A 25221-nucleotide genomic window follows, 5' to 3' on the forward strand; every position below is an offset into this window, starting at 1 on the left:
CCCCTTAGGATGCCGGATAAATCCATCTAGTACTGATTTTATGTTTTATTCCATTATTATCAATAGCATCCCATGCTAGAAATCCTCGTGGCTTGACCAGGGTTACTGGTATTGTTCCTACAGATGGTATTTTTGCCATCACGGGCTGTCCTGCTTTCATTGAGGACCAGGTGAGCTCATTGATGAGGGTTTTTCCTGAAGAAGGTGTTAAGAAGGCTCGAGTAATTGGACTTCCATAGGGACCATACCGATTATTTAACTGCTGTAAAATTTCAGAAAGACGGCTGTCCCATTGTCCTTCATGTGGTTTAAGATATTTTTTTCAGCAGTCCATTGGCTCATTCAACTATACCATTAGATTGTGGGTAATAAGGTGTGTGAAATACCCACTTTATTTCTTTTTGCTTTGCCCATTCCTGTACTTCTTTACTAGTAAAGTGTGAGCCATTGTCACTCTGGATAGAAGCAGGGACAGGTAAAATTGAGAACCATGAGGAAAGGCCTCGGATAGTATTCTGTGCATTAGCCTTTTGGCACTTGGTAGCTGTAAGGAGTCCAGATATTATCTCTACACCTGTTAAAATATATTTGTACCCAGCAGAGGATTTTAAAGGACCAATGTAATCAATTTGCCAAGTAGACCACAAAGTTTTCCCTTCTTTAATGTGTAAAGGTGGTGCTTTGGCAGGATGGTCCATCTGCAATTTTAATTTACACTGGGGGCACTCAGGATGGTTTCACATGTTTTCCTACTGAGGGGCCATCCCCAGCTTTGAGCTGAAAAGTAAAGTGCTTCTCGACCTGTGTGGCCTAATTTTTGATGAAACCATTCTCCCAATCGATACCATGTGGGGTTTGAGGAATCTTCAATGTCTATTTTCCTAATTTTTGTCAATTCATCCACCCTTTGGTTCAAATTTGTAGCTGGTTTGTTGTCATTAGCATGAGCTTTTACCCATCCTATTTGGAATGGTGTTTTTCTGGCCATGGTTAATAGTAATTGCCAGTCTTCAGTTCTCCAGATTGGGGATTTATTTATCTCCCAGTTTAGGGCTTCCCATTGACAAAGCCACTGTGTGGCACCTGCCCAGACAGCATAAGAGTCTACATAAATGGCTTTTGCTTCATTTTGTGCTGCCAAGACAACTGCTCTTAACTCTCCTACTTGAGCACTGCCTTCACCCTCTTCAATAACTTGTTTGCCTGTTTTGATTTCTAATGCAACAGCTTTATATTGCCATTTACCATCCACTCTTTTTGCCGAGGCATCAGAAAACCAGACACCCTCGGTTGGTGAATCTTCAGTGAAGGGAGGTGCATCTAAAATTGGTGAAGGTTTGAATGGTTGTTGTAATGCCAGGGGGTCAGTATTAACAGGCATTTGCAATTTAGAAACTTTTGTGTGTCCTTCACTTAATTGCATTTCATCTGCCACACCCACTAGATAGGCATACCATTTCCTAATTGTAGGTTTTTGTGCAATTCCCTCTGGGGGAGCAGTCCCTTTTAGGATTGTGTCTAATAAATTAAAGGGACCTCTGGTCTGAACAGCTTGTTCTTGACGTATTTTCTCAACTTGTTTAACTGCACGGACTAGAGACAAGAGACCCTTTTCCCACTCTGAATATCTTTGTTCGGTCTCTTTAAATGCAGTTGAGCTAAACAGTAAAGGTCTCTTTGGCTCATCAGGGCTGATTTGAAATAAGTTGCAATAAGTACCATGTTCTGCAAAACCCCATTCTGCTATAATAGGGTCACGAGGATGAACAGGTCCTAGGGATTGATAGGTTTTTAATTCCAGTATTGGAGTTTTAATTGCTTCTTCATGTTCTGAATCCCATCTCCACGATTTTCCTTTTCGTAAAAGTGAATAAAGTGGGCGGGCAATGATGGAGAATCCAGGTACATGTTTTCTCCAATATCCTAAAGTGCCCATTAGCTGTTGTAATTCTTTTCTAGATTGGGGCATTTCTGATTGGTCTATTTTATTTAGAGTATCTGGTGGGATTGCTGCACTTCCAGCAATCCACCAAGTGCCCAGGAATTTCACTTCTTTACTTGGTCCCTGACATTTTTCAGGTGGAATTTCAATTTTTGCTTCATGCAATGTTTGCCAAACTGTTGCTGCCACTTCTCCCACCTTGTTAGGAGAGGGTCCTCCAATTAGAATATCATCTATATACTGATACAGTTTTACATCTGCAGGGAGTGAAACTGTCTGTAAAAGTTCAGCAAGCGCAGCATGAGCAATTGTGGGTGTTTATATCCCTGTGGGAGTCTGTTAAAGGTATATTGGATACCTTCCCATGTAAACGCGAATTTTTCTTTATCTTTTTCCCTTAAAGGGACCATGAAAAACATGTCTTTTATATCTAGCACTGCCATCCAAGGATGTGCGGCGGCTTGCAGTGTAGCGGTTAAAGCTGCAATGTTGGGGACTGCCGCTGTCAATGGGGCTGTATTGGCATTTAAACGCCGATAATCGACTGTTAAACGCCACCTCCCGTCTGGTTTACGGACTGGCCAGACAGGAGAATTGTATGGGGAGTGAGTTCGGGAAATAATCTGCCGTTTTTCTAAGTCTGCAATTACTTTAGAAATTCCAGTTCGTGCTGTAGCAGAAATTGGATACTGTGGGACATTAGTAATTTTTGATTTGGGAAGTGCTGGAGCTGCACGGAGTACACGCACTGTGGCAGTTTGTTGATTTTTATTAGGGTTAGGGCTGGCAATTGAACCAAAAGACCACAGACTGCCATCTGGCAAACGCCAGGTCCGGCCGTTCAATGCGTCAAAACCCAGGATATTTTCATAATGCTCCTTGATCGCAAAGCGAAGAGATGTTACACGTTTTTCGCCAGGGAGCAGTAAATTAACTTTTGCTGTCTGGCACACAGTGCTAGTTCCTGTAACTCCGGTAATTTTAACCTTTCGCCGGCCAGGTCGTATGCCTAGCTTATTGGCATCTCGCTGTGTAATTATTGAAATTTGTGCACCAGTATCAATTAAAAATTTTATTAATTGATGTTGAGGACCAACTGGAATTAAAATGTAAGGGCCGTTCTCATTTATCCACTGATAAGCTTCTCCTTGCCGGACTGGCAGGCCCAATTGCCATCTGAACCTTATTAGTTTTTTGATCCTGTGCTTTGCAACTGATCCTCTTGAGGGAGGAAAGGGTTATCTCTTTTTTTTTCTCTGGGAGCTGGCGACGGGGGGAGTTGGAGCATTTGAAGCGATACCTTTTTGAAATGCCTGAATTAGACTCAGAATGACGCCGGTAGGCTGTCGCTGAATCGCGGCTCTAGGAATTCCTAGTGATAATGCTTGCTTCCATAGTTCATTTCTCCACTCCCGACCCCTAGATTGTCAGTCAGAAGGTTTTTGTTCCTGAGAATTATTTTGATGCAATTGTTTAATTTGCCTAACAGTGCGACCTATATTTTTTGTTTCATTGGGGATTTCATTCCATCCCATTTCTCAGGCATGATTTATAGTTTCATGCACTAAAGTTGCCCAAGTGGGTAATACTCTTGGTTCTAATTCTTCTTCCCCACTATTTCCAACAGTTTGTGTTAAATTTACCAATTCATTATAATTTAAGTCTCTCTGGATCTCATCCCATTTTGCAATGAGAAAAGGTTTGAGCATGGCAGGGGCTCCTTTTATCAGTACTTTAAGTATAGCAGGAGCTACAGTTGCTGAAAGAGGAACATCAGTAGGCTTACGCTGATGCATGGCTTGAACACAGGCAGCTTTTGTAAAAGCTGCAGAGAGGTCATTTAGAGATTTGATAGGTATTAACAGAGGTTCTCCTCTCTCTAAGGCATCAATGCCACCGGCCCAATATGCCACTCTGCTTGTTAGTGAGTGTGTTACCGAAAATCCGGAATAAAGAACTTATCAACACCAATTTGATGCAGATAAGCAGACACTTCTTTATTGACGGCCGGGCGCGCAGGGGAGTATTCTCACCAACAACGCGCACCAAGCACTAAAATCACTCATCTTATATAGAACTTTTCATATACAATTTCCAAGGACACAGTTTCATACACAAACACAATTCCCAAGGACACGGTTTCATACACAAACACAGTTTCCTTGGCAAGTACTTGTAAGCTGTTACGGTTGTTTCCCCAAGTTTCTATTAATCCTAGACTTTGACAACTACTTGTATTCTTCTGGTCCTATCTATATATTATAAATCAATTTACAGATCAGTTTGTATTTGGTTACCTAGGTTCCAAGCGTTTCTACTAAATGATTATGACCAATCTCTTCGGCCTTGGTATGGGACTGTATAGGTGACTCTAAAGCAGCAATCGGTTGCCAACACAAACCACAACAAACAAAAATTTTACTAAATATTTCTTATGATTTTATATTTCTATTAAATCAAACACAATTTCTTCTAGTTATTGGTAAATCGATAACAAGTGGGGGTCACTCGGGGGGTTGGGACCAGCATCCAAAAAGACACCAGGACCCCAATAACCACTGGCTTCATCGCTATCTAGTAAAATTCTATCTCCCCCATTTAGAGACACTCTCCATAGGTATTCAGTTTCAGTTTCTCCAGGCTTACGGCCGTAACGATCTTGTAAATTGGCTATTTGAATTGGATCAAAAGGGGTTGTTTTGCTGATGGGACTTCTCACACCACCCCGAGGTCCTGTTGTTTCTTCTGTTTTAATAATTGGTCTGACTGTAAGTGGGGGAGACTCAGGCGGCTGAAAATGATTATTTTCATCTGAGTCGTCATTATGTGTATCGCTCCAAATGTTACCATCCCAGTCTTCAGGGGACACAATTAATTTTCTGATTTGAACTATATCAGGGGGGTTCGGAGACTGCATTAGCATCATTTCAACGCGTTCCCCCAGTTTTTGTTGTTTCAATTGGGATTCCTGAAGTTGCTGTTGCAGCTGCTCTATTTTAATCGATAACAGGAGATTGGTGGATTTGTGCCCTGTAATTTCATCTTGTAAATTTTGTATTTTACGATTAACTTTCTCTCGTTCATGACAGGCAGCTTCCAGGCACACTCCCAACATTTTACAAATCATACCTTTATTTTTTCCAAATTTAGTTGCACCTCTAGCATTAGTTAACTGTTTTTCTACCTCTTCCCAGTTGTGCCAATTATTATAAGCCCAATCCTCTGGGAAGGTGGGATTTGGTTGGATACCGTGTTTTTGTTAGTATTTGGTGATTTTGCTTGTCATCCTGCCGACTACGCCAATTTGTCGCGGATGAAAGTATTGACACGGTAGTATTTAGTAAGAAATCTAGGTTTATTAATAACTAACAGCCATTTATTATTATAAAATAATTCAGAAATACTAAAAGAAAGAAAAGCGACTTATTCAGATTCTAAAATGACAAGATTCACACTAACTTACTTAACGGTACCTATATATATACATATATACACATGCATGCACATAACAAAATGGACAAACATACAGAAACAAAGGAGTTTGGATTCAGTAGAATGAACACAGAACAGACATACACACACAGAAACAAGGGTACGTACCCACACACCCACACACCCACACACACAGAGTAAAGAGAAGCTAGCTCAAAGAAAATTTCCCTCTCGAGTTTAGAGCAAATACTCCCAATGCCTTGGCATTGCTCAACGGGCGATAACTGAGACTCGAGCAGGGGACTTCGCCCTGGCCTTCCGTGTGGAGCAGACGACACCTTAAGGGTTTGGTACCTGAGAGGCGTCCCAGCTCGGGGGGGGGGGGGGTAAGAATTGCACCACCACAACCACCAACCCAGAAAGCACTTGAGTTACCCGAGCTAACAGCCAAAGTGCTCGCAGATATTACGGTCACATCCACACCAGTATGTAAAATGCCTGTCAGTTCAACAGATTCTTCTGCTTTAGTGAGGGCACATTTTATCAGGGGTCGACTTTGTCTCACTGTCTGAGCTCAAAATACTTGAGGAGTACATGCTGATCCAAATCCTGAGTCACCCCAGCCTCTTGGCATAGTATTAGGGGGAGCTGTAGTAAAATAAACAAGCTGAGTAATTTTTGACCCTTTTGTTACTGAACACGGGGGTCCAGGGGTCCAGGCCATAATTCTGATTTCCCCTTCATAATCAGCATCTATGACCCCTGGTAAAACGAACAACCCCTGTAAGGTTGTAGATGATTTTTATGACAATACTCTTCTCAGATAGATGGTACAAGGGTGCACTCTCCCCACAGAGTATGCACCTAAATTCAAGACAACAACTAACACAGAATTACTGCCTCCCACTAAAGGGGATATTTTACATATGACACTTAAAACACTGAGCCCGAACAAACAGGCAGCACCGATGACCCAGCGGGCACTAGGACGCTCTGTCAGAGAACTCCACACTCCGCAGCTGCCGCTGGGCTGCGTCTCACACCCGCAGAACAGTCACACAAAGAGGCCTCTTACACTTATTACTCACACAACATAAAATGACAAACACTACAAACATCAAACCACCATTAAGAATATAGAAAGCCATTGCTTGTTGATTATGTGGTGTTGGCAGACAAGGGGCGCCGCATCCCAGTGTCAGCAGCTTCTGTAAAAACTGCTGCTTTTGGGGGGGGGGGGGGGTGAGAGCGGGGGGCCGAGAGCGCGGTGCCGGGCTCAGCCGCAGGCAGGTAGGAGACTTAAGACTTTCTTAGTTTTCTCATTAGCATTATCATAAGTGAGCATATCAAGAAATTTAACTTTCATTTCATCATTTCAGTCAGGATTACCATTGCTAGCAGCATGTAGTCTATCAATAAATTTAGGCTAGGGCTCCGTGGGCCCCTGTCTTACTCCTGTAAATGCTGGTGCCGCTTTTTCATCCTGTACGGCTAAAATCGTTTTTACGGCTAATTCTTGGGTTAATGTAACACTTCTGGTTGAAACCCTGCTTGCCAGTCCGGGTTGGCAAAAGGGCCTGCGCCCATCAGCATCTGAGCTTGCACCCCATATAGAGGATCCCCTTGCTGACGGGGTGTGGCTGCCGCAGCCTCGCAGGCCACTTGCCAACGTTGGAGAAATTGCAATTGTTGGGAAGCTGTTAGTAAGGTTTGTACAATCATGCGCACGTCATACGGAGTTAATAAATGTGCTGTAAGAATATGCTGAATTACTGAATTAGTGTATGGCGATTTTAACCCATATTGTGTTACGGCTAATTTGGCCTCCTTAATCATTTTCCAGTCTCAGGCCTCCCACTCATTGCCCTGTGGGGTTACTGTTACCGGGAACACCACAGGTCCCAGCTCGTTAAACTGCCCCTCTATTATCGCATCCCGAGTAACTCCCCGCCATCGATGTGCCGGATTACCATTACCACCCGCGCCTCCCAGTGCCCCCCTCCCTTTGAGCCGACGATGGCCGCGGCCCGATTGCCACTGTTCCCCCTGACCGCCCCCCCCAGTGTCGGGGAAAAAGGGGTTAATCGGAAGAGGGGGCGGCGGCGGTGCCGGAGGAATAGGCCGAGCCGCTTCCTTCATTCGGATTTCAAGTTGCTCTAGTTTTCTCGTTAGGTCTTGCAGGTGCTGATCTTGTAAACCATCACGAGATTGTTCCTGCACCGGTCGGGGTGTCGGGGGCGAGGACGGGGGCAGGGCTGGGTCGGCGCCTTCCTCTGGCGAGGCGGCGGCGGGGGGCGGCGGGGTCGGGCGGGGGGCGGCGGGAGCGGGGCGGGGCGGGGCGCTCCGGGGATTGGTCCTTTGAGCTTGAGGGGGGGGAGTCGAGCTGTAGTAAACCTGTTGACTTTTGCTCTTGCCTTCCCTGCCGCACGGGTGCTGCGCGTGCAGCGTCCCCGTCCCTCCTTTTAGGAGCCGCCTTGGGGAACAGGGATCCCGCGAACGTCCCAGCAGTGGCGGAATCCTGAGCGCCAGCGCGTTCGGCCTCTGCTGACCAGGCAGCGAAAGCGGAGGCGGGGGTCTGCCGTTCTGCTTTCAGTTCTGTCAGAGTGTCTAGGACCAATCTCCACACGGTGGAGAGTTTCCCACTGTCTTTAGAGCCTGAGCTAATGTCGTCCCACAGTGCCGCGCCGATCTTTTCCCAAGTAGCTGCTTCAAAGGCTGCGCTCACTGAGGGGATTAGTCCGTGCTGCCGAGCCCACAACAGCACCCTCCTCAGGTTCCCCTGATAAGATAATCCTCTCTCAGAGAGTATGTGTTGGAGGAGCTTAACCACTGCCGCTTCTTCTTTACCCAGCGCGGACCCCATCTCCTCCCCAGCCGCTCACCTGATCAGGGCGAGATTCCCACGATTGCGCGCGCGTCTTCCCAGGCGCCGGGGCAGCGCCTGCTACGGCTGATACTGTCCCCTCTGGGCCGTCTTCTCTTGCTCGGGCGAGCACCGACGGGAGGGTCCCGATTCCCCAGGGCTTGAGTCCCGCGTATCTTCCATGAGGCTCCCTCGGGTCCCTGGTCGGGCGCCAGTTGCCGACGCGGAAGCCTCGGACACAACTTAGACGATCAATGTGATCAAGTTGATGCCACTTTATTAACGGCTACACAGCAATTTATACTCTATCACAAGCTTCACGCGCCGCTATCTTATTGCTAATAGGCTAAAGCTACTTGTCCACGCACCCTTTTGCCCCCTATGATTGGTCCCGGTGTGGTGTCCACGCGCTGCTCTCCCCCCAGGTAGACCCCCTGTTTTCGACATTCCAACATCTTTATCTCTTGGCCAGGAATGTAGTTTCTCAGGCCGTCTCGGCCTTGTTTGTGTCCTTGAACACAGCTGCAGCTTGCTGTTACAGTGAGGCCCCTTGGTCTGGATCGCTCACAACATGTCTGTTGTTCTCCAGCGATTCCACACCTCCACAGTTGGTGTACATCTTAGTCCTTCTCCCACATCCATTTCTGGATAGTCCATCGCAGCCAAGCCGGCAGAATACGAGGATGGTGCACCTTTAATCACCTTCCTCCACATGGCCCGTGTGCACAGGACATCCTCTGGATTTTTAGGGGCTTCATCATTATCTGGATCACCATAGATGACTTCCAGCACTGCTAGTTCTCTCAGGTACTGGACACCTTCATCCGCAGTAGTCCACTTCCCTGGGGAGTTGTCCGTAAGATCTTCCTTGAAAGGATATCTTGCTCTAACACTTGAAAGGAGCCGTCTCCACAGACTGCAAATTCCTGTTTCTTTTCCAATTCCCCTTTCAATTCCTCGATCTCTAGCAAGGGAACCCAGCTGTTGGGCTTCCTTACCTTCCAGCTGCTGAGCATCAGCCCCATTATCCCAGCATCGAAGCAGCCAGGCAGCAATCCGCTCACCCGGCTGGCGGCTATAGTCTTTCCGCAGATCTCGCAGTTCTGATGACGTCAGGGACCGGGTAGTTTCTGCCTCCTGTTTGAGTTCTGTTATTCCCTCTTCTGACCCCTTTGCTGAAGGACCCGCTTCTTCCTCCTCTTTTTCGTCCCTTATTAATCGAGGGTATGGACCTCTTGTTCTCCTTGTCCACTGTTTCTTTTTTACTACTGGGGCAATCTCTGCTGTTGTTGTTTTTGTTTGAGTTCCCGTTTCCACCACAGTCCTTTGAGAGCACTGAACTGCAGCTCGATAAGCACAGGCCAGGCCCCAGTACAGCGCTAGGAGTTGCTGATTTTCATCGGGATAGACAAGGCACCCTTCTATCAGGTGTTGTGTCAGTTTTGTGGGGTTGCTTGCCTGTTCAGGGGTAAGATCCCAGGCTACAGGAGGTGATAACCGTCCTAGGAATCTGCCCAAATCCTTCCACTCCCCCTGCCACCCAGGGACAGGCCGCCTCAGGGCACATTTTGGTATTGACTGACCCAAAATTTGCCTTCTCTTACACCAAAAACCTACCGAGCTCCACACAGCCCACAATAGGCGAACAGCATTAATGAACAGTATCAAAGAGCTAACATAAGGATGAATAAGTACTTTGGGAGCTTGCAGAATAAAACCACTCATGATGTTCCCAATTTCTTCCAGCATGTTCCCGAGCTTAGCAAAATAAAGAGAAGCAGAGCAATAAACAAACCCGTGACCAGCACAAGAGCTTGTCGCTTTCTAACTGCTATAGCTATAGCACAATTAATATAAAACTGCCGTTGTCTTTGCCCCACGTTGGGCGCCAAAAAAGACTGTGGTGGTTTGACCTTGGCTAAATGCCAGGTACCCACCAAGTCACTCTATCACTTCCCCCCCCTTCCCCCTTTTTTCTCAACAGGGCAAAGAGGGGAAAGAAAATAAGATAGGAAAACAAAACAACCCTTGTGGGTAAAACAACAGCAGTTTTAATATAAGCAAAGCGAAGCAAAGGTCCGTGTGTGGAAGCAAAAGAAGAAAACAGATTTATTCTCTACTTCCCATGAACAGGCGATGTCGGGCCTTCTCAGGAAGCAGGGCTCCAATACGCGTAGTGGTTGCCTCGGAGGACCAAGGGTGACCCCACCCCCTTCCCCCCTTTTCCCAGCTTTATACTGAGCAGACGTCATATGGTCTGGAATATCCTTTGGTCAGTTCGGGTCAGCTGTCCTGGTTGTGTCCCCTCCCAAGATCTTGCCCACCCCGTCCCACTGTGGGGGGAAATGTCAGAAAGAGCCTTGGTGCTGTGTAAGCACTACTCAGCAGTAGCCACACCACCAGTGTGCTATCAACACCCTGCCAGCTCCCAACATAAAACACAGCACCATGAGGGCTGCTACAGGGGAAAACCAATTCCAGCTCAGCCAGACCCAGTACACTTACTAACAAAACTCTCTGAGTAATATACAGAAAAAGCATACATATGCATTAGATTTCTTAGAAAAGGCAGTCTTATGCTAATGGGTTCTCAGAATTCATTTACACAGTCTGAGCATGCGTAGTAAAAATAGAGTGAGGGTCTTCTCCCCTCCTTCGGGGTCCACACAGCCTTTCTCACACTGTCCGCTAGTGAACTTTAGGTTTCTGGTGTCCATATATGGTTACAGAGTTACTTCATCCGTCCTTCAGCTCCTGTTTGTTCCAGCTTTCAGCACTTATCTTGACACTGGCGTCTTCTTAGGCCCTTGTTTTCTTTAGGTTCCTGCTATTAGGGATGTACTCAGGGAGCTTTTCAGACTGTCCAAGGTCTGTCTTATCTTTACTAGGCAAGGAGTTAAAGGTTTCAAAACATCTTACAAGTGGGTAACGACTACGGAGGGCAGTTAGGAAAAAGTATAAATGAAATTATATACATTACAGTAAAATACAGGAGAAATACAGGAAAAAATAAAAGCTAGTAAAATACAAGTGATGTCTAACGTTAAAAATAAATGTCTTATATTACAGGTCCCTGTACATTAGCAATTGCAAGTATACTTGTAGCAACTTCCCTTCAATATGATGTCATGCTCAGCAATAAAAGCGAAGAGAAAGGCGGGGGGAAGCATTCGTTATTAAGGTGTTTGTCTTCCAAAGCAACTGCTATGCATACTGAGGCCCTACTTCCCAGGAAGTGGCTGGACATTGCCTGCTGATGGAAAGTAGAGAATAAATCTTTTGTTTTCCTTTGCTTCCGCACGTGGCCTTTGCTTTTCTTTATTAAACTGCCTTTATCTTGACCCATAAGGGGTTTTTTCCATCTCATTTTCTCCCCCCCACCCTGTCCTGCTGAGGAGGGGGAATGACAGAGTGGCTTGGTGGGCACCTGGTGGCCCGTCAAGGTCAACCCACCACAGGTGATGATGTGCCACAGGGCTAGATCCCCAGCACCTACTACAGCAACTATTTCTGGAGCATTAGAGGCCTTAACTCATATCAAGCTCCAGAGGAAGAATACAGCTCTCTAGGTCTTGGGTTTCAGGGAGAGACTGGACCCTCTTGCTGGGGCTGGGGCAATGGAAGATGGTGTCCCTGACTGCAGAAGATGTGTGCTGGTGGAGGGACTGTATTGTCAATTAAAGGTGCTGTGGGAAGAAGTCAATAAACTGCACAACATGAAAGATGATAAGGAAGAGATGAACTGGACCTTCTTCAAGACCCTGCAGATAGGAGCATGAACCTCCAACTGCACTGAAGAAGGGGCAGTCAGACTCTGTGCTTATTGGGTTGGGAAATAGAGGCTCCAATGATGGTGAGGGTTGGAAGTTTGTGATTTCTGGCAGCAGGAGGATGGCTCTTCCTCCAACTGCAGATTCGCATCTGTAGAATGGTTTTAGTGCTTTGGTAGCAGATGAGCATCTGGAAGCTCTGTCCAATGAAGCAGTTGAGCCTGAACTACTCTAGAGCATCAGCAGGAGGAGCTGTAAGAGATAGTAGTGATTGACTCCCTGCTGCAGGAGACAGAAGTCCCCATCTGCCAACTTGACCTGCTGTCTAGGGAGATTTGCTGCTTGCCATGCACTCAGATCCAGGGCACCATGAAGAGACTGCTGAGGTTTGTCTGGCCCTCAGACTATGATCCCCTGCTGCTTATACTTGTGGGCACCAGCAATACTTCCAAGGGAGATCTGGAGCATATCAAGTGTGACTACATGGCTCCGGGGAAATGGTCAGGGCATGGGGACCCAGGTGGTGATCTCCTCAATTCTGCTAGTGAAAAGGTTTGAAGAGGACTAGATGGGTCAAAATCTGTTTATGCAGCTGGTGTTGACAACAGGACTCTGGATTTTATGACCATGGGGACATCAAGGATTGCTTGGAAGAGATGTTATTTATCTGATGAAGTGGGGCAAAAAAACATCTTTGGCAATAGTCTGGCCACCTGGTGAGGAGAGCTTTAAACAAGGAATGATGAGGGAGGAACGATCAAGTGAGGAAGTGATAGACTGGGTTGGGAAGCTGTATTGGGTTTGCGTGGCAAGGTTTTGGGGGGGGGGGGGGGGGGGGGGGGGGCCGCTACAGGGGTGGCTTCTGTGAGAAGCTGCCAGAAGTTTCCCTGATGGCAGATAGAGCCAATGCCAGCCAGCTCTAAGATGGACCCACCACTGGCCATGGCCGAGCCAATCAGTGACAGTGGTAGCGCCTCTATGATAACCTATTTAAGAAGGAGGGGTAAAAAACTGCCCAAGAGAAAACTGCAGCCAGAGAGAGGAGTGAGAATATGCGAGAGAAGCAACTCTGCAGACACCAGGGACAGTGAAGAAGGAGGGGGAGGCTCCTGGAGCGGCATTGGTGGGCACATGGCATCTAGCCAGGGTCAACCCACCACAATCAAAAAAAATCAGTTTCTTGTCTGCACTCTTTGCTTCTGTGGTGGGCTGACCAAGCATCTCTAACACTCCCCTCCTCAGAAGGATGAGTGGAGAAAATATGATTTAAAAGCTCACGGGTCAATATAAGGACAGGGAGAAAACAGAAGGAAGGCAAGAAGACTCGTGGATCGAGATAGTGACAGTTTAATATGGAAAGCAAAAGCTGCATATGCAAGCAAAGCAAAAAGACAAGTTCATTCACTACTCATGTATCCCATGTGTGGGACCCCATTCTGGAGCTGGAGAAGAGCATGAGGAGGAAGGAGAGGCAGAGACAACACATAATGAACTGACCGCAACCCTTATTCCTTGTCCCACTGAGCCGCTCAGGGGGAGGAGGTAGAAGAGTTGGGAGTGAAGTTGAGCCTGGAAGAAGCAAGGGTATCTGGCCCTCTGCCCCTCCATGTCAGTCTCTCCAGGTCATCTCTCACCCTTGCCCCCCCCCCCCCACTTGCTCGGGCTCTCTCCCCACCCCACCCCCGACTCCCTCTCACTCACTTTCTTCCCATCTCCCTGTCTCAGTCTTGCTTACACCTCGGCCTGTCTCTCCCCCCCCCTCCAGTTGCGTTCCCATTATCTCTCTCATTCTCTCTGCCTCTTTCTATCCATGCACCTCGGTTTTATTCTCTCTCGATCTCTCTGTGTCTCTCCCCATCTCATTCTCTTGGGGTCGCTCTCCCATCCCTCTCATCTGACTTTCTCGGTCTCCCTTTTGCAAGCTCTCTCACCTTCTCTCACTCGCTGCCTCGGTACCCCGTCCCTCTCCTTCTCCGCCATGCCCCCGGTCTCTCTCTGTCTTGGGCTCAGCATCTCGATTTCTCTTGATCATTCTCTCAGTCTCTATGTGTGTGCGCGACCCTCTTTCAGCCCCCCTCCCCCTTTCTCTTTTGCCCCCCCCCCCCCCCCCCCCCGACTTGGACACCCCCCTCCTGGTCACAGTCACGGCTCAGTCTCCCTCTGTCTTGGTCTTAGCCTTTCCCCCCCGTGCTACCCCACCTATGTCTCTCCTCCCTGTCTCTGTTCCCCCCACAACCTCCCCACATCCCGCATTTTTTGGTGTCGATAACTCTCTTTGCCTACCCACTTCTCTCTCCCTCTCCCCTGTCTCTCCCCCCACCCCCTCCTGCCCCTTCCCTTCCCTATATCTCTTCCCTTCCTCTGCTCTCTCTCTCCCACTCTGTTGTCTTCTCTTTTTCCTCTCTTTGTCCCTCCTTTCCCCTCATCTTTTTTCACTCTCATCCTATCTTTTTCCTCTGCTTTTTAATCCTCACTCTCTCTTTTGCCTCTGTCCTGTTCCCTCTTTCCCCTGCTCTCTTGATGCCTTTTTCCTGCTCTCTTCCTCCATCTGTCTTGCGCTCTCTCTGTGTCCGCCTCTTCCCCGTTTCTCTCTTCTTCTCTCTGTCTCCCCCAGCTCCTGTATCCCTCTCGCCCTCACCCATCTCCCTCCCCATCTCCCCCTTCCTTCTATTCCTCTCTCCCTCTCCTCCCTCTTTACTCATATCTCCCCCCCCCCCCCCCCCGCTCTCTTTCGCCCCCACCCTCTACCTTTCCCTCTCACGTCTCCCTTATCCGCCTCCACTCCCCCCCCCCCCCCCCCCCCCCCGCTCTCTCTGGCGCTCTCTGACTATTTTACCTCTTTCCCTCTCGCTATCTTTTGCGTCCTTTTTTTCCCTATCTTTAAACCTCTTTTTTGCTCTTGCTTTTACTCGTGCCCTGTTTTGCTCTCTTTTCTTTTTCTCACGGGGCTAAGGTGATTATTTTCAAGTATTACAAACTCTTCATATATCTTAGATATATCTCTCAAATAGATCTAAATATATAAAGACCAGCTCTTCTAAAGGTTTTTTGGTTTGTTGTTTTTAAAGCATAGCATTGTCAAAATCCAGTGACTGATGATCAGTGTTACTGAATTTTAGCTTATAATCCATTAAATGCCTTGTTTGTATTCTACTGAATTTTGTTTGTACACCTTTACATTCATATTGTTTGCTCGTTCTGATCCATAACTCTTATCCATATACATAGATAAGCAGTTGTCGAGATGAATTTTTTAGTATTGGTATGAACATTTAGAAGTACTGATATGGAAAAATGTAATGATGTTACCACGAACATAAAATGGAATAAAATAAGTGCTGGTGTAATTTTTTATTTTGTACTTTTTTTTTAGTTCTGTCGTGGTATGTTGCAATATATTTGACCTGTTCTGACAACTGTCTGTAAATATGAAAAAAGCTTAGAGAACAAGAGGTACACATATGAAAATGAAAATGTTTTATTTGGGGGTGTTGATGTCTATCTAAAGAAGCAATGTGTATATATAGCCATAAACTATTTAAACCAAAAGTGCAAAGCACTCTGATAGTTGAGTTCCTCTTTTTCACTTCTGTTTTTCTGTAAATTAACTAAATCCATGTTAATTTTTCCATTTTCAGTCATCAAGTAAACAGGATAATAATTTACCTACAGAAGACAAAGAGATGGATACTGTCAAAGATGATGTCCCCTTTGAAAAACTCAGTAGCAAAGTATGTGGAATGTTACTCTTTTTAACCTAAAGAAGTTAACTTCAGTACTGTGTACTTTGACTTGCAACTGTATCTTCCAATACTTAGAAGCTACAGTTGCTAGCACTGTGACTGTCTCGGGAGTGGTTTAAAATGTAGATGTTTCATATGTATTCAGATATATTTCTACCGCTCATTGAAGCTAATGGGAATTAGAGATATCATCAGAGAGCAAACTTTGATGTAATGATATTTACTAACAGAAAGCGTCTTGATGTGATGAAATTTTTTGCCTAAAAGTCGCATATCAGAAGCTTCAGTTATGTGATTTCCCTGAGAAATTCTTGATCATTTAAACTATATCTTAAGTTTGCTAAGACACTTTATTTTTTCTTATCTTCATAGGATGTGATGAAAACAAACGATATATGCATTCCTAAAGTTGTTAGAAGAGGAAGGAAGAGAAAGGTAGCAATATATTTAACTAACTTGTTAGAATCTGGATTGAAAGGTATTTTCTTATGGGATAGTCCGATTTCTTTAATAATAGATTGTGTCAGTTTATAGTGCTTTTACCTTCTCCTGTGCATACCACCACCCCCACCCCACCACCCCAATTTGAAAGGGATGTAGTAACTTCTGTTTTCCCAAAGGCCATTTTGCCACACACAATTCTGTGTTTGAACTTGGTGCAAAGTAGGGAGCTCCCATCTTTTCCTGGTTTAGTGTAAATATGAAATGTTAAGGAATAAATTGTTGTTAAACCACTAACAAAATAATCTCTTTTGACCCCCCCCCCCAACATTTCTGTAGCGTGTTCATAATACCGAATCAAACACTTGAAATATTGTCCCTTTTCATGAGGCTGTGCTTATGTAGTCACATTGATTTGGCAGAAATCTGGCCTTCTGAAAGCAGTGGTCCCAGCTGCTTGCACTTCTTGTGCAAGCATTAATGCTCATGTAGCCACACAGCAAGCCAGATCAGGGAGTTGATCTAGAATAAAGTGGGGTAAAGTCTAATTTTAAGTTGAAGCCATTTCCTGATTCAACTTGCTTGCATTAGTGCTGGCAGCAGAAATGAGTAGGAAGGTATAACCATGGCCTTAGTGTGCTATGCCATGAATCATTAGCATACTGCATATCAGAAAGATAAAGAAAGATGCAGCATTTGTATGTCCTTATGAGAATTACTTCTCCTTTTTAAAAAACAGAGTATAAGTAATACCTTATTGAAAATCCAGCCTCCAACCTGGGACACTGAGGAGCCAAAAGATTGTGTGGGTGTTTTGGGTTTTTTTAACTTCCCAAAGGGACAAAAACCTCTCGGATGACACTCTGAAAGAGAGATCTCATTCCTGAACTATTTAAACACTTGAGCTTTCTGGTTCTTTGGCCTCAAAATGGCTTCCAGGCCCATGATGATTTTCTCTGTCAGGCATGCGCAGTTCTGCTCAGATGAAAAAGGTGTTTGAAAACTCCTCCCATAAGTTCTTTAAAATGGATTAAGATTTTTTTTTTTTTAAGTCTGAGCCTGACCTTATTCATATAAAACTGGACTAATTGCATCCATCCCCATGTCAGTGGTATGAGCTAGAACTAGTTTTGATACTTTTGGTACTAACAAGGCTACAAGTATATGTAGTGGACAAAGATGTACAAAATTTTCTTTAATCTTCCTCTTCTGTCCAACATAGTGCATGTGTCAGTCAGGTTTGTGTCTGTATGTTCTTGTTTATGTCTCCTTTGACCAGATACCATTAAAGGAGCAGACACTCTCCTTCCACATACCTTTACAAAGACAGACATGCAGCTAACTGCCCACACCAACACAAGTGCTCACAGCCAAGTTCTCTTGTCAACTACACTTGCTGTTTTCAGCCCATTCTTGTGTTACAAGACAAGAGTTTTGAACTGTGACAAGAATGGGCTGCAGAAGGGAAGCGTAGGCAGGTAGGAGAATTTGGGTGTGAATATTGTGTTGTCATGGGCAGTGTCTGCAGGTCCTTGCACAGTCAAGAGGACAGCTCGTTGGTAAAGATGGTTTTTGGCTGGTGAGCAAGGAGAGTGCCCAGAGCTTCAATCAGAGCATAACAAGAATTAGCTGCAGAAGGCAGCTGCAGGCAGGAAAGAGAAAATGGCTGTGAGCACTTGTGTTGGTGTGGGCAGTGGCTGTGTGTCCTTTTTAAGTGAGCAGTTGAGAGGAGCTCTTAGTGGTAGACATGATTTTCAGCTGTCAAGCAGGGGGAAGCAAGGTGCTCAACTGCAGAGTGCAACAGAATAGGCTGTGGAAGGGAAGGCATATGCAGGAAAGAGAAGTTGATTCTGAGGACTTATGTTGGTGTGGGCAATGGCTGTGTGCCCTTAAGAAGTGCACAGTTCAGATGAGAGCATAGCAGTAGAAGTGAGTTTTGGCTGGTGTGTGTGGGGAAGCCCAGAGCTTGGGTCAGGGTGCGAGAAGAATTTACTGCAAAAGGCATTGTAGGCGCTCAAGAAAATTTGACTGCAAGATTGTGGTGGAGTGGGCAAGGGCTGGCAGGAAGGATAAGGGTTGGGCATGAAAGAGATGGGCTGTTAGGGTAGGGTTTTGACTTGAGGGAGTTGGTGTGCAGGGTAAGGGTTGGTCTTGGAGTGCTTGTCAGGTAGGGTATGGGTTGGGCTTGCAGGAGTTGGTGGGTAGGGTAAGGATTGGTCTTAGAGGGATTGCTGGTAGGTTATGAGTTGGGTTTGGTGAGCAGGGGAAGGATTGGGCTTGGAGGGGTGGGTGGGTAGGAGAAGGGTTGGAGCTGGAGGGATTGGACTTGGAGGGGATGGTCTTGGAGAGGCTTGGCTTGCTTCGAGGGGCTGTGTGTGGAATGATTAATGGGCTTGGAGGAGTTGGGAAGGATAAGGGTTGGGCTATTTGGGTTTGGACTTGGAGGGTTTGGCAGGCAGGGGTTGGTGGGTAGGATACGGGCTATACTTGGAAAGGGTGGGGGTTGAAGGAGTAGGTGGGCATGGAAAGGGTTGGGCACTGAGGGGTTGGCAGACAGGGTAAGGGTTAGGCTTGGAGGGGTTGGTGGGCAGGGTAAGGGTTGAGCTTGGAGGGGTTGGCAGCAGGGCTTGGAAGTATTGGGCTTGGAAGCTTTGGTGGTTAGGGCAGGGGTCAGGGTAAGAGGGGTTGGCATTTGGGTTGGGTAAAGCGTTTGAGTTTAAGGAGTTGGGGGGGTCAGGCTGAGGGTTGGGCTCAGAGGGGTCAGTGGTTAGGGTAAGGGTTTTGGTTAGAGGGGTGCGGTTAGGGTAGAGCGTTGGTGTTAGCAAGTTTGGTGGTTAGACTAGGCCTTGTGTTTAGAGGGGTTGGGGGTTAGGCTGGGGGTTGGGCTTGAGCTGCTTTCAGTTGGGGTCAGAGTGGTTGGGTTTTAGGCTAGGGGTACAGGTTGGGCTTGGAGGAGTTGGCAGGAAGGGTAAAAGTTGAGGTTGGAGGGATTGGCGGGTTGGCTAGGCCTTGGGCTTACAAGGGTTGGTGGTTAGAGATGTTGGCAGTTAGAGGAGTTGGGGTTTAGGCTAGAGGTTGGGCTGAGAGGGAGTTGGTGGCTAGGGTAAGGTTTGGGCCTAGAGTGCTTGGTATTTAGGGTTAAGGGATGGGCCTGGAGGGGTTGGGCTTAGAGGGGTGAGAAGCTAGGTTTAAGGGTAGGTCTTTGAGGGCTTAACTGTCTGGATATGGGTTGAGCTTGGAGGGCTTGGTGGATAGGGTAGGGGTTGGGATTGGAGGGATGGGTAGACAGGGTAAGGGTTGGGCTTTGACGGTTTGGGTTTGGAGGGGTTGGCAGGCAGGGTAAGGGTTGGGCTTGGAGGGGTTTGCTGGCAAGGTGAGAGTTGGGCTTGGAGGGGTTGATGAGCTTGGATGGGTTGGGCTTTGAAGTCCTTCATGGGTAGGGGGAGGGTTGGAGCCAGAGGGGTTGGCAGTTAGGGGATGTGTCAGGACTTGGAAGAGGTTGGTGGGTAGAGGAAGAGTTGGGCTTGGCTATTGGTGGAAGTTGGGCTTAGATGGGTTGGCAGTGGGGGTATGTTTGGGGGTTAAAGGACTTGGAGGTTAGGCTAGGTGTTGGGCTTGGAGGGGTTGATGGATAAGAAAAGGGTTGGGCTTGGAGAGGTTGGTGGGTAGGGTAAGGGTGGGCTTGGAGGATTTGGGGTTGGGGGGAGGGTTGGGACTGGAGGGGTTAGCGCATTAGGGGAAGGATTGGAGAGATGTATTGGGCATAATTGGCAAGGTTTTGGTAGCAGGGACAGGCTGCAGGGATGACCTGTGTAGGAGGAGGTCATGGACTGCCCTGTGCTGGTCACAGCCAGTTCCAGCCGGCTCAGCAACAGACAGAATGGACTGACTGTGCACCAATACTGAACCACTCGGATGACTTTACAGCGCCTCTGCAAAAACATATTTAAGGATGGTAAATGCTAAGAAAACAATGCCAGAGAAGGACGACCGGCCCATGGGGAACCCATGATGGAGCAGTCTGTTCCTGAAGGACTGTACCCCATGGAAAGGATCCACTCTGGAGCAAGGGAAAAGTGTGAGGGAGGAGCGGCAGAGACGAACTGTTATGAACTGACTGCAACCCCCCATTCCCCACCCCCGCCTGCACTGCTCATGGGGGCAGGAGGTAGAAGAGTCAGGAACAAAGGAGTGAAATTGAGTCTGGGAAGAAGAGGTAGGGTGGGGGGAAGGTGTTTTTAGTTTTGTCTTTGTTTCTCACCATCCTACTCTATTTTTAATTGGCAACTAATTAAATTATTTTTCCCCAAGTCGAGTCTGTTTTTCCCGTCATGGTAACTGGTGAGTGATCTCCCTGTCCTTATCTCGACCCATGAGCTTTTCCATCTTATTTTCTCCCCTTGTCCTGCCGAGGAAAGGGAGTGAGAGAGCGGTTTGGTGGGGGTCTGGCAGCCAGCCAAGGTCAACCCACCACAGTGTGTAAGTTTATTTGTATTGTATACCTCTGTTTGTGTGCCTACTGGGAATACATGCTTAGCCTCACTACTGGTTGGACCTGGGGACATGGAGCTGTGGCAGCCTCACTTCTCTCAGGCTGTCGGATTCAGCAACCCCTAACATCGGGGACGGAGAGAAAGGGGGAAGACAGAGAGGGCAAAAGGAGGGGCTGAGAGAGAGAGGCAGTGTCGTGGCTTAGGTTGGGACAGACTAAACACATGCATTAATTACTATGCAATAATTGTATCCACATGAAGGAGTTTGGCATAGGACCCTATCTCAAATGCTTACAGGGACAATTTTGTTTTGTTCACTGTCTATTCATAGCCATGGAGATGTCGAGCCATGCGTCCATAACTGACCAGCCATTATGACTGGTAATTCCACTCCTTGAACGTATGTAGCCCACACAGGTTGGTTTTTCCACCTAATTCTTAGATGTGCCCTCACATCTCGGGTGCGCAGCTCACAGCTAAGTACTTCTCCTATTGAGGTATTAGGAAGATGTAACATGTGGGCTCCGCTATCCCAATGTTTTCCTTTGCAGGTTAACCATACTTGTTCATTATTAGTAAAGTGGCCAGTTGCATACTTTGGCAGGTAGTGTCCAAAGAGTCATTCTGAACACCAGTAGAAATAGTCTTAGATACATTTTTCATGACTTCTCGGGTCTGTCTTTCTATTCAGTGCAATTGGAGGTGAGTCATTTCTAATTGGATGGCAGCTTTAGCTAGCCCCTCAAGGCACCAAGAGGTTAGTTGTCCAACCAGTTGCAGCTGGGCTTGGAGGGCTTGGATATCCATGGTGTTTAGGGCAACTCCTCCAAGTCCTAGCAATCCTGATATGTCTCTCTTAGCTCTTCTTGTTCAGGGAAAATGGCATGTTGAATCCTTATAATAAGAGGTGCACAGGTGGTATTGTGTCAACTTACATTCCAGTCCCACTTGATGTGGTACTCTTTCTCTTATTGGATTGCTCCAAGTAAAGTTTGCCACTTGCCCATGGTAAATATATTGGAGGGTGGTGTTACAAATTGTGGTGTTCACCACGTTCTTTGCCAAGATAATATTGAGGTTAGTTCACTAGTGTTGGTTTGTGTTTCTTCCATTAGATAGGGTCTCATATTAAAATTCTAATTTTAGACTTTTTTGGGTACATTTATAAATACTTGTGAAGCTGGTGGTCCAATTAAGTCTAGTCATCATACTGGTGAGAAGTCCTTTCTGTTCACTAATATAGCCTACATATCAGGCTTCATTTTTACCTGCTCCGCTCTGGCTGCTATTCTGAGTTAACTGGGTTGTATTATCTTTAGGGATTATTATACAGTAATACAGTCCCCTTCAATTTCCTACCATACCGTGAATCCTCCAATATTTTTTTTTTTTTTTTGCGCTACAGTTCATTTCGTATGATTCCCTCTCATTCCACAGTGGCGTGGTAGCTTGCGACCAGCACTGGGGGGTGGTTGTTTGTGCCACTGTTAAGGTCAAAGTCCAGACTGCTGTCCATACCAAAATAGGGTTCATCTTTCTGTGTATAATGAGGTTCACAGGGGGTTAATTACAGTCAGTGTGTGTGTAGGTACACATTTAACTTTTCTGTTTTGTAATATTACTCATGCTGTATGTCCCGGTTCATGTACAAACACTACCACCCACCCACCCCTGTGTTTTCCCTTTCCCTAAGGGGGTGACAGCCCAAACAATCATGTTTCCCATCCAATCGTGGCCTGTCACGATCGGAACCTTATCTCCAGCTACTGTTCTGACAGGCTGTGAGCAGGAGGTCCCACTGGAATATTAGGCTTCAAAACTAGCTAAGGCCTCTGATGGGAACCAGAGGTGTGATGAAAACTCTTCAAGGGCAGAAGTATGGTGTGAGCACTAACTGGGTTATGTCATTGCTCTGGTATGCAAACTGCTTGTGCTTAATTAGGAGTAGGTAAGGGTATCAAGGCTAAAGTAAGATAATTCTGTCCAAAAAGCATATAAAGGAAACAAAATATAACCATCATGGACCATAGAGTCAGGAGGGAGTTGTTGTGGGTTAACCCCAGTAGGCAGCTAAGCACCACCCAGCCGCTCGCTCACTCCCCACCCCCAGTGGGATGGGGGAAAAGGAAAAGAGTAAAAGCAAGAAAACTCATGGGTTGAGATAAAAATTAAGAAGCAAAGGAGAAGTGGAAGAAGAGAGGAAGAAAACAAAACAAAACAAGTGATGCAAAGGCAGTCACTCACCACCTCCCATGCCACTGATGCCCAGCCAGTTCCTGAGCAAAGGATGGCTAACCTACCTAAACCCCTCTCCTCTCCATTTTATTACTGAGCATGACGTTATATAGCATGGAGTATCTCTTTGGTTAGCTGTCCTGGTTGTGTCCCCTCTCAACCTCTTGTGCACCCACAATCTGTTCACTGGGGGGGGAGGCAGGGGCAGGCCAGGGCAGGGCAGGCAGAGATTACCATCACCCAACACATGTGGGACAACCAGATGATCAGGCCCAGTCAGCATGGGCTTATGAAAGGCAGGTCCTGCTTGACAAACCTGATCTCCTTCTACAACAGGGCGACCTGCTTATTGGATGAGGGAAAGGCTGTGGATGTTGTCTACCTTGACTTCAGTAAGGCCTTTGACACCGTTTCCCACAGCATTCTCCTGGCAAAACTGGCTGCTCGTGGCTTGGATGGGCACACGCTTCGCTGGGTAAAAAACTGGCTGGATGGCCGGGCCCAAAGAGTTGTGGTGAACGGAGTTAAATCCAGTTGGCGGCCGGTCACGAGTGGTGTCCCCCAGGGCTCGGTTTTGGGGCCACTCCTGTTTAACATCTTTATTGATGATCTAGATGAGGGGATCGAGGGCACCCTCAGGAAGTTTGCAGATGACACCAAGTTGGGTGGGAGTGTTGATCTGCTTGAGGGTAGGGAGGCTCTGCAGAGAGACCTGGACAGGCTGGAGCGATGGGCTAAGGCCAGCTGCATGAGTTTCAATAAGGCCAAATGCCGGGTGCTGCACTTGGGCCACAACAACCCCCAGCAGCGCTACAGGTTTGGGGAGGAGTGGCTGGAGAGCTGCCAGTCAGAGAGGGACCTGGGGGTGCTGATTGACAGCCGGATGAACATGAGCCAGCAGTGTGCCCAGGTGGCCAAGAAGGCCAATGGCATCCTGGCTTGTATCAGCAATAGCGTGGCCAGCAGGGACAGGGAAGTGATCTTACCCCTGTACTCGGCACTGGTGAGGCCGCACCTCGATGACTGTGTTCAGTTTTGGGCCCCTCACTACAAAAAGGACATTGAATGACTCGAGCGTGTCCAGAGAAGGGCAACGAAGCTGGTGAAGGGCCTGGAGCACATGTCGTACGAGGAGCGGCTGAGGGAACTGGGGTTGTTTAGTCTGGAGAAGAGGAGGCTGAGAGGAGACCTCATCGCCCTCTACAACTACCAGAAAGGAGGGTGCAGAGAGCTGGGGATGAGTCTCTTGAAGCAAGTAACAAGTGATAGGACAAGAGGGAATGGCCTCAAGTTGCGCCTGGGCAGGTTTAGACTGGATATTAGGAAGCATTTCTTTCCAGAATGGGTTGTTAGGCGTTGGAATGGGCTGCCCAGGGCAGTGGTGGAGTCCCCATCCCTGGAGGTGTTTGAGAGTCGGGCTGACATAGCGCTTAGGGATATGGTGTAGTTGAGAACGGTCAGTGTTAGGTTAATGGTTGGACTAGATGATCTTCAAGGTCTTTTCCAACCTAGGTGATTCTGTTATTCTGAGTGAGAAACAGAGAAGGCCTTGACGCTGTGCAACCACTGTTCAGCAATAGCTAAAACATTGATGTGTTATCAGCATTGTTTTGGTCACAAATCTAAAACACAGCACTATACAAGCTGCTATGAAGAAAACTAACTCCATCCCAGCCAGACCCCGTACAGGAGTCTTGGGATGCAAGGCCACCTTCATCTAGTACTAATACCATATTAGGCCAGAATTGCCTAGGTAACAGTGTCGGAAACACCGAATTTGGGTATAGATATAACAGAATTGGGACCAATGAGGAAAATGTAATTAGGGGTGCAATGTTTGTTTGGGACTTGTTTGGATGGAGAAAAGGAGGTTGCAGGGGTGGTTAAAAGGTGTGTTCAGGAAAAGAAAAAATGGGGAATAAGGTATAAAATCAGGTGGAGGACAAAGAACTGGGGGATTTTGCGATGGTAGAAGTGCAGAGGCCTACAGACGGTGGTGAAGCTGACCTGCAGACCCAAGCTCCCCAGGATGCTGGAGGGAACCCCCTTGGACAACCTGCTGGACTCTCCGTCAGGCCTATGTCCAGATGACTTGGTGTGGGAGGATGGAGTAAGAAGGAATAAACTTGTATGGAGGAATAGACTTGTGCCTTACTACTAAGTGCAGGAGGAAAGGCAATAGAATTGCAACTTAATAGCACTTATGTGTGTGTTTTATAAGTTTTCTTTATAGTAATATAACTGTATCAATAATAAGCAATAAAATCTTAACTCAATATTACTTGCAGTGATATAATTGTGT

The 25221-nt window shown here is 46.9% G+C and overlaps 1 protein-coding gene across 2 annotated transcripts in view; it reads left to right on the top strand.

Annotated features, from left to right (window-relative positions):
- LOC141917667 (lens epithelium-derived growth factor-like) overlaps positions 1 to 25221 on the top strand; it is a 117606-nt gene that overhangs the window by 55195 nt on the left and 37190 nt on the right. For both annotated transcript variants that reach the window (XM_074811047.1, XM_074811046.1), the window contains exons 5-6: positions 15646 to 15738; positions 16123 to 16185. In XM_074811047.1, coding sequence (XP_074667148.1) covers positions 15646 to 15738; positions 16123 to 16185 — 156 coding nt within the window. The remainder of the gene's footprint in view (positions 1 to 15645; positions 15739 to 16122; positions 16186 to 25221) is intronic.

Source organism: Strix aluco, chromosome W (genome assembly GCF_031877795.1).
Source record: "Strix aluco isolate bStrAlu1 chromosome W, bStrAlu1.hap1, whole genome shotgun sequence".
NCBI classification, from domain to species: Eukaryota; Metazoa; Chordata; class Aves; order Strigiformes; family Strigidae; genus Strix; species Strix aluco.